We start from the raw sequence: 9,640 nt of genomic DNA, 5'->3' as shown, positions 1-9,640 counted from the left end.
CAGCAGGAGCAGCAGCATTGTGGCACCCAGACTGAAGTTAGTGCCCGGTGAAAGGAAGTTTTTTATAACTTTGCTGTGTATTGCTTCAAACAAGCTCTGTGACCGGCTGACGTGCAGTCATTTTGTCTGCATGTCTAAATACCCACAGTACAACGGTAAGCTCTGAGATGGCATCACTTTTCAAGATTCAGTGCTAATGGCGGGGGGGAAGTCACAATTTGTGGCACTTTGTTCAAAACACACAAAGAATCCTCTAGAGACAAATAAGGAAAGCCAGCAGTAGTTTTTCCTGAGCTCTCTGTATTAAAAAATATACATAAGAAATCCTTCTACTATATTAAAACAAGATTTTAAGATCTTAAGTATTTCTAGTTTTCTCTAATGAAATAGGAAGAACAATGTGTAATTTTTTCCCCCCATTTACATATGAATATTTTTCCTAAAATGTGAAATTTGATAGTCAAAACTTCTGGAGCCTTAACACAAACAATCAACCCCACCTCTGCCTAGTTTTCTTTTCACACTGGCAAAGATTTTGCTATTCAATGGCTTAAATACAGTATTTTGCTTAAACTACAATTAAGCGGATTTTTTTTTTTTTTGAGGACTAAAGATCAAAATGTTGAAAAATAATTTGACACACAGACTTCAAAGCTGAGACAGATATCTGCGAGTAGTTTTCCTTCCTTATTTTTTTTTTGGTCACAACAGAAAGGGTTGAAAAATTCAGGTCATCTAAAGCTTTCTGACTTTGGTTGGTGTGATCCCAAACAAAAAATATGCTGTAGTTGTCATTTCTCTAAGTGTAAAGTGGGGTCAAAAGAATTTTTTAAAGCCTTTTCCCCAAATCAAGTTTCAGTATGATCCACACGAATATTTTTGGTCAACTTCAAAAATCAAATATAAGGCTATGGAAGTCCACAGGCTACAGTTAGAGTGTATTCATTTACTGGTTTAAGGCACAGTATATTTTCTTTTTCTTTAGAAAGCTACAAGTTTAAAGTCACAGTGAGGAATTTCACATTTTAGTTTTGGTCTCGCACTCTAATTATGTGTGTCCTGTCTGCTACCTGTAGACTTCTGTAAAGTATTCCAGCTGTCAGGTGCTGCAGTCTCAAATCCTATTTCCAAACTCAGAGTGAAGTAGGTGGAAAATACTGAAGCCTGAATTGATCCCAAAATAGTGCACTTAGCCTTTTGTAAAGCTAAACATCAACACACTTGCACATTTGATATTTAAAGATATATACCCTGAAATTTTTTAAGTCAGAGGGGGAAGATAGTCTTGGCTGGTATTTCAACAAACAGGCAACACTTGAACAGAACAAGCCTACAGGACACAGCTGCTGCACCTCCTCACCAGGCCAGTCACTGTGCCCACTGTTCTGCTTGGCACTACAGGGCAAGCCAAAGAGAACTGCATGTGGAAGGAGGACTTGGGATGATGTGCCACAAATAACAAGGATTACGATGTTAACCCCTCCTGGTTTTGAGAGACACAAACTCAGCTCTGATACCACACAGATTCCTAGAGAACCCAGAGCACAACCTGCCAATAACTATAGAGAGGCCATGCTTACAAGATTTGTTCATGACAGCATGAGTAGCAAAATCTGTCTACATTTAGGAACACAGAAAGAAACCTTGAATCTTAAGCCAAATTAAAGTCAAAATATCACAGCTCATGGTGTTATCCTACAAGGCAATAAGCACATATTTGAGGCAGTTATGTGCTTAGACACCTGAAAAATCGAGGGCTGGGCAGATTTGCTTAAGTAAGAGCTATGGAATTTTCTCTTTAAATGCTTAGAATTCATTTTTAAAAGCAGCAGTGTCTATTAATAAGACAAAGTGTATACCTTTTACTTGAGTTTGAGGATAGATGAGCTGATTAAAAGCTTTGAACACATTCTTCCATAAATAAGAATATACATCAGAAAGTATAATCTTTGCAAAAGGTTTTCGAATTTTTAAAGACTTTATGGATTCTAATATTCTAGTTTAAAGTTCTGGCTCAGAACAAAGGTAGAAATTGTACTTTAAAATAAAAAATAAATTAGTTTTGAATTGTCCTTCATTATCACACATTTGCTAGAGGCTATACAACAGCAGCTTTGGTGACAAAAGTATGAAGTGATGAAAATTTTATATTTTACAGTACCATACTAAATGCTTACAAAAGCTAGACTGATTATCTTCCAGAAAAAAAGAGATGCAAAAAGTCAAAGCTGTAAATTAAGTGAGAAACATTCATCATTAAATGGAAAATTAACATTAAGAATTGATTCTGTTTTAGAACTAACAATTTTCCAGTAGCTTAGTGACTTAGAACAGCAGCACAATTCTGTACAGACTCTATAATCACGTCCAAGAACATTTTCATAGCTCAGAGCATTAAAGGTCAGTAAATGGCTGGTTTTATCCCAGTATAAATACAACAGAAGTCTAAACACACTCGACCCTGTATTGAAATAAACTTGATTCAAATGAAAGCTTCTCAAATGTTTACATTTATAATGGCTACATAATGGATTTTATTCTGTGCTATCAAAGCTCAGAAGCAGATGTATCAGATTGCAGAAAAATGTCAAGTGACTTCATCACTTGTTACTGGCAAACTCATGGGAAATGAGACGTATCAAACACTGACATATGCAATGCTTTTGGGGTTAAGTGTCAATACATTTTATTTTATTAATCACTGACTTTAAAGTTAGCCCAATTAGGTTATAGATGAAACATTCTCTTAGACATACCAGCAGTCTCTATGCCTTCTACAATGTATTACTACTGCACTGCTTAGGGTTTTGCTGTTATTCTATTATAAAAACAGTATCTATTTGTTTTAAAATGTAGCAAATTAATATTAAGGAATGAATTGCTACATGAATTAGCTCACTCAAAACCAAGATCAGGGCAGAACGCTAAACGTTAGAAATAACACTACCTTAAATTCCAGTTACTGCAAGTTTCTTGGAAATAAAACATACAAAGAAGCCTCCCACCATAATCCCCCAAACCAATCCTCTTTCAACAGGATGCTGAAATGTGACCCACTGCAACCAACTTTTAAATCAAAACTAAAAGATCACCTTTGGACAACATTAATTCACTCAGTTCCAAGGTATATTTGGTAATTCCAGTGAAGAGGTGAGTTTTTCCTTATCAGACACATAGAGACTTTCTATGAAATGTTAGCTACAAGTGTAGGTACACTGTGACTGCAGCATGATCAGACTCTCAGGAACACATGTTTGATGACATCAACTAGAAAAAGATTATAGACTTCAAGAGTAATTTCAGAGTATGAAGATATCACTAAAACTTCTCATTAGATCTCTCCCTGCCAAAGAAAGATTCTGCTGTACCAAAAGTTAGTGGCATTTGGTATTTCAAGTTCTTACCCTGCTTCTTCATTTTGTTTCTGATAGCTTATAAAAAAATATTATATTCGATCCACATAAATAGTTCTTTTTTTGAATGCATCCTGAGGTCTAAACCTTTACAATTTGTGCCTTCATCTCCTCCCACATAATCAAGATAATCTAAAATTTGAAGAATAAAATGGAATTTTAATTTAGTTAAAAGTAATAGGAGACATTATAATGTATTTGCCAAAAGCTTTTTTATAAATGCAGCCCACTCATAATAAAGGATATTTCAGTAGAATTTACATGTCCTTATATATGCAATTAACAGTATCTATATTGGGTTATCCTATGTTTCTGCTGAAATGGTAATTGTGAACAGTGACAGAACTACAGATTCACCTAATAGAAGCTTCTTGTCCAAAAGTAACATCAATCAATCATTGTATTTTGCCTGAAAAACTATTTCAGACTGTTATAAAATCTAGTCCTTTTCAGAATGACAAATAGGATAATTCATCCTCTTAGAATGGGATGAATTCTAAGACTTGTTCTAATCCTGTTACCATCCATTGATTATATGGCAAATCTAATTGGGATTAGACTCCTAATCTGCCAAACACCTGAAGTTGTCCAGTCCACGGTCACTGCACAGTCCAGATGCACATCCCTGACAACAGATTAAATCTATTAAATGGCACACAATGCATATAAATTCAAAGTAGGTGTAGGACTTCCCCTCCTTTCCCCAGTAAAGGTAAACCATCTCTGAGGAAAGGGAGTGTTGAGGGACATGCGAACAATGTGTCATCTGGGATCTCAGACTCAGGATTATATCTACTCCTACCTCCAACTTGAAAATCAGGCAGGCATATATACAAGATTCTGGAACCCACTTTATGAAGAGTGCTAACAATTATCACTAGAACTCCAGCTTAAAAAAAAAAATCATTAAATGACAAGAAAAAATTGGTGTTATCCTATGCTGCTGTAATTCAGCGGGTTTCACTTCATGGCAGATTTTGAAAGCTTTCAAAGATACTAAATATCGAGCCTGTTTTCTTTCCTTATTCTGCTTATTATTTTCCACCAACAGCTCCAACAAATAGATTAATGCATAAAGAGCCTGGTAAGATGGCAAAACAAAATCAGAAGTAAAATAGAGTAGTAAGCCAAAAGGACCATGAAGGTCAAGAAAAACTATGTTCCACATAAATCAGACCTGGCACACTTCACAGCCCTCTGCCAGCCCTAATGCAGTTCTGCCACCATCTTTCACTCACAGCCATTTGCAAGGACAACAACTCTATTCTTCTATCTATCTATTGGCTTCTATGTTCTGTTTGAACAGCAATGTTTAGTTAAACCAACTGGTGCATTTAGCTACAAGTATATTTAGTCACACTAATTATTCTATATATATATATACTGTAGCGTACATTTGATTAGAAAATACCAAGATTTAACCTATTCAAATAACTTTTCTGATTTACAAACACTATGTATAAGCTAACCTTTTTTAAGGTTAAGATTAGAATACCAGCACATAGATTACTGATAACAGTGACAGTGGTTTGGCTAACTACAATACCCTTACTCAGTTACAGCACTTTTAATGACTTACTAATAACTTGAACTGCTGACTTGGATATAAGCAAACAAAACACACATGGCTTTCTTCACATTTGTCCTTCATTTTGGAAAGTCACTGTGTGAACTGAGTCTTTCCAGCCAGCTCAAAGGAATTGACCCTAACAACAGTTAGAAATAACTGAGGCACTTTAGGCAAGATTATTAAGATACGATGAAATTAATGGGTCAGGCTGGCTGTACTACTGTATCAAGAGTATACTTGATTGACTGTGAGCAGCAGATTTCCTCTTGGTATTCCTATAAGATGATTGAGCTGGTTTAGTATTTCCATATGAAGGTAAAAGGTATCTCAGACACAGCAGAGACAGCTAACACAGAAGCAAGTAGGCTCATCTCTACACAGAATCTACATCATTTAAGCCTAAGGACTGCTGAGATTTCTTCTGTTGGCAAAACACACGCCCAGGGGACAGAATTCCTTACACAGAGCTATTTTAGGCTTTATTATAAATGGCAGTCACTGTAGCATCTAGGCACTAAGATAACAGTTTATACAGAGCTAATATTTATGGTCAGTATTTCCCACTCTTACTGAGTTTGCCCACATGTAGAAGTTAGCACTGTACAGGACAGGAGTTTGCAGGGTTGTAACTATTCCATATTCATTTGATGTATTGGCATTTATCAGGAGATGGTTGATTCTCTGTTTACAATAGGAAAAAGCCTGCCTTGTCTACGTAGAACCAGTGCAGCAACCGCACTGTTAACTCACAGCATAGCTCAACATTTGCCAGCTTCTATATATGGACAAAGTCCAAGGATTAATTTCAAAATTCCAGAGAAAACTGACAATGTTTTAAAACAACATTACAGCAAATTGTTTATGAATCTGCTGGTATCCTTCCTGAATAGAAAGCTACATAGAATACTGTTGTTTTCTCACTCTCACAAAAAGTAAAATGTGTAAGACTTGCATTAATCTCACAAATGTTCAACTCCCACTGATTGAACAAATGATTTGATAGAAATAACAGTTCTATATAAGCAGTACATTCTAGTTTGTCTAGACACAAATGTGGCAGCTTTTGAATGTAACATAAAATAATTAAAAGTATACTTGGCTGTGTGGTTTTTGTGATAGTCACAGTGTGCTTGAAATGTATTGAGTTTTAATCAGCATATTTTAGATCTGCAAGAGATGCAAGTTCAGAACACAGACACTGCATGGCACAGTGAGTAAAAAAGGTCTGTTTTAACACAGCAGTATAGTGAAATACCAAAGTGTCTACAAGGCAGAGTATTGAGACGTTGCACTGATATGAGTTACGTGCTTATACACGGTAAAATCACTCCATTTTCAGAGACATGAAATAAACACCAGAAAAAGTTTTCTAAGCAATGTGAATAAAACCATGAATTTTTTGTGAAGTATTCACAGTTCTGTCCTCTTTCCCACATAATGTAAACTACTGATCATATTAAATTAGGCATTTCTGTGTTGCAATTTTTCCCATCTCCAGTGTTAAGTTTCTAGGGTGCATTGTCCTATATATGTCCTATATAGAATAAACATCACACAATACAGCACAGCACATGTAGAAGAAGAGAAAAGGTTACAAAGTGTGGGACTCTGTATAAATGCATTCGTCCAAAGGCCAGCATTGCAACAGACAAAGGGAGTGGAACTTTGGCTGCAATCTTCAAGAGTTTACTGCAAGAATACAAAGAAGAAAAATTATCATTTTTAGCCAGATATGCAGAAAGTATGAAAATACCATATTTCATTTTCCTTTGCAAAATAATTTCTATTTTAAGGCTTTGTAAATTTTTAAAACTGAACACCTAGGTCTAATGGGCCATAAAAATTGATGCACAACCAAGAGAAATTATTCAGAAAGGGTAATGTCATTAAAAATATTCTTAGATTAATTTAGAATTTTTTTCTCTGTAACAAAGAAAGACTTAATGGTTTAGATCACTTGAGATAACAGGTACTGGTCAAGAGGATAAATGACATTCATTATTATTGATTGCCATTCATGAGGTGTTGACTAATTTCATATCTCAACAAGAAATAATCTGCCAGTGAATCCAAGTTCTCAGAACTTCTTAATCCAGTACAGAACACATATTTCTACTCCCATAAGGGGAGCTACGAGAACATAACTATAATCCTTTAAAATTCATTTTTCCTTTTAGCTGTCTGACAATAATTGCTAAATGTACTTGGATTCTGTGACATTTGGAAGGATTCAATGAACTGAGTTAAAAAGTCACAGTTCAATAAGTTGTTATGCAGCCAATTGCTTAGATAGCACATACTTAATTTATTTCCATGAGGCAAATACAGGGGATTTTCTCCACTTAGCTGAACTAGAGGTAATTTGCACACTAATTTTACCTCATCTTTTAGACTTAACCACAGGAGTTCATGGATCTCTGCAGAGGCTGAACAATTACAGGTCTGTACAGCATAAATTAGGTTTTACCACACAAATGTTAAGTCACGAAGAAGCAGGAAAGCAGAACTAGAGATTGGACTACAGTACCTTGATTTCACTTCAGAAGTACTTGAATTCATTAGAATTTCTAAAATGCATACAAGGATAACAGCTGTGAATCTACATGGATCAGGATCAAGTCTAACATTGTACCTGCAAAGAAATGGTTTTAAAAGCATGTAACTTCTAAACTAGAGTGCCAAGTAATATGCCTATGCTGATGACAACAAAGACACATGAAATCAGCCTGATTTAAAACTCTTTCTGAATCATTATTTTCTTCAACATATCACTGATTCACTTAACAGCTACTTATACCATAACACAAACCAGATTGCATAGAGAAAACAATAGTTATTAACAGAAGTATTTAAAACTTCTGTAAGGCAGCTAATAATGTAAAGAGTCAAACATTTACAATTTTTATTATCTTCAAAGGTTCCTGTAACTTTCTTCTATCTTAGTGTCAATTTAAGAATTTACCTGAGATTTTTTAACCAATAAATTAAAGATGGCAAGCTGAGCAGCACAATCCACGTGAATAAATTGAGGATTGTAATGTGCATCTTAAGACTGTTAACAGCTTCAGCAATTGTTGTACTGTTGGAAGGAGACTGTGTTGCATCTGGAATGCTGTCCATTGAACTCTGGGCTTTGACTGTGTGTGTACTGGAGTTCTGTGAAGTTTCTTTTGAGTGGCCTGAATCCTAAAAATGAAAGACAGAAGTCACAAAAATGTGCACAGGCTTCTAAGAACCCATGCTGGGGAAAGAGGAGGGGAAAAATATCCTAACAATATCACAGCAACTGTGATTTAGGAAGAAAATTTGCAATTTATGCCTCAAAAAGCCATGAAAAGCGAAGTTCCATAGTTCAGTTTTAAAGTATCTAAATTTAATCAGAAATTTCTCATACACTAATAGTTTATATGTCTATGGAAGAAAAGAATGGAGAATGTAGATGCCCTGACATCAATACAATGAAAAGAAATGGAGTCCCTGGAAGGGGGAAGAGCAAAATAAAAGGAGTAATAAAGCATGGGGGTGAAAAATCACAGATGATCATTCACGGAAAAGATATAGGAGTAAAATATTACCTGTAGGAATAAATAACAAAGATAAAACGAATGAGTTGGCAGATACTAAGTTCCAATGACAGAAAAAAAAAACCCGAATGAAACAAAAAAAATTATATAGAGATGAAAGGAGAGGATTTTAAACTAAACACACAAAAAATCAACCCAAGGAAAGCCAAAGAAAACTTTCAATAACTTTTCCTGTTGGACTGCTTTGTTCTATGTTTGCAAAAAATTACAGGTAGTTTTCATATGCTTTTATCCATATCTGCTTACATCTGTGATCCTATACCTTAAAGTAACCCAGAAAAGAAAGTTCACACTGCATGAAACCAAATGTTTCTTCACTGTTTTAAACGGCTCCCTATTTACGGCAGTCTCAGTCCGTATGTGTCTAATACATCCTATTTGTCATCGCTGGACTAAAAACCCTTGAATTCCACACACTGCCTCTCTAGAAAAACCCATATTTACCTGCAGTATAGATTACTACCTAGAAATTTTTTTTTTTAGATAAGCCATGCATAATCAAATACCAAAATTTAGACAAAACCCTGTTGTTCTGCGTGCATTCAGAGACAGAGTTTTCTCAAATAACAAGTTCACACTGCAGTGACTTGGAACAGTGAATGCAGCGGCTGTGTCTGACAGACCAGGCTGCTCATGGCCTGGCTTTCACATCACACATGCAGCAAGTGAACTACAGCTGCCCAGTCACCTCACCACAACCTAACAGGACCAAGGCAGAAGTCTGCCAGACAATTTTTGGTCACAGTTTGGAACAGAAGCAGGAAACAGACTTACCTTCTTGTGCATGTTTTGCTCTGCTCTTACAGCCACGTGCAGTTTTGCAACCTGTAAGACAAAACAGCGGCTTGTTTAGTAATGTTTCTTCACACAAAAGCTGTAGCATAGAAAAAGAAACTGAGGACTCCTTAATTTTTTTCTTTTTTATAGCTAGATGATTCTAGGGCCCCAATGGAGCTGTAGTTTTCTCCAGGAGCCAAGGACAGCCATAGCCATGGGGTGAATCAGAAGTTAGGCACTGATGTAAGAAAAGCCGTGGAAACTGAATGGCAGGGACTAAATATGGACCTTTGTGG

General features: G+C 35.8%; 1 protein-coding gene across 3 annotated transcripts in view; it reads right to left on the bottom strand.

Annotated features, from left to right (window-relative positions):
* Positions 1–183: 183 nt before the first annotated feature.
* The window catches only part of PGAP1 (post-GPI attachment to proteins inositol deacylase 1), a 35,858-nt gene continuing 26,401 nt past the window's right edge, over positions 184–9,640 (bottom strand). For all 3 annotated transcript variants that reach the window (XM_042041514.1, XM_042041515.1, XM_042041516.1), the window contains 4 exons: positions 9,342–9,392; positions 7,946–8,169; positions 7,511–7,615; positions 184–6,672 (listed from right to left, as the gene is read on the bottom strand). In XM_042041514.1, coding sequence (XP_041897448.1) covers positions 6,534–6,672; positions 7,511–7,615; positions 7,946–8,169; positions 9,342–9,392 — 519 coding nt within the window. In that variant the 3' untranslated portion in view covers positions 184–6,533. The remainder of the gene's footprint in view (positions 6,673–7,510; positions 7,616–7,945; positions 8,170–9,341; positions 9,393–9,640) is intronic.

The sequence above is a fragment of the Corvus kubaryi genome, unplaced genomic scaffold, assembly GCF_017639235.1.
Source record: "Corvus kubaryi isolate FWS band 111438036 unplaced genomic scaffold, C.kubaryi_AGA036_p1.0 37396, whole genome shotgun sequence".
Taxonomy (NCBI): Eukaryota; Metazoa; Chordata; class Aves; order Passeriformes; family Corvidae; genus Corvus; species Corvus kubaryi.
This window is presented reverse-complemented; position numbering and strand designations above follow the sequence as displayed.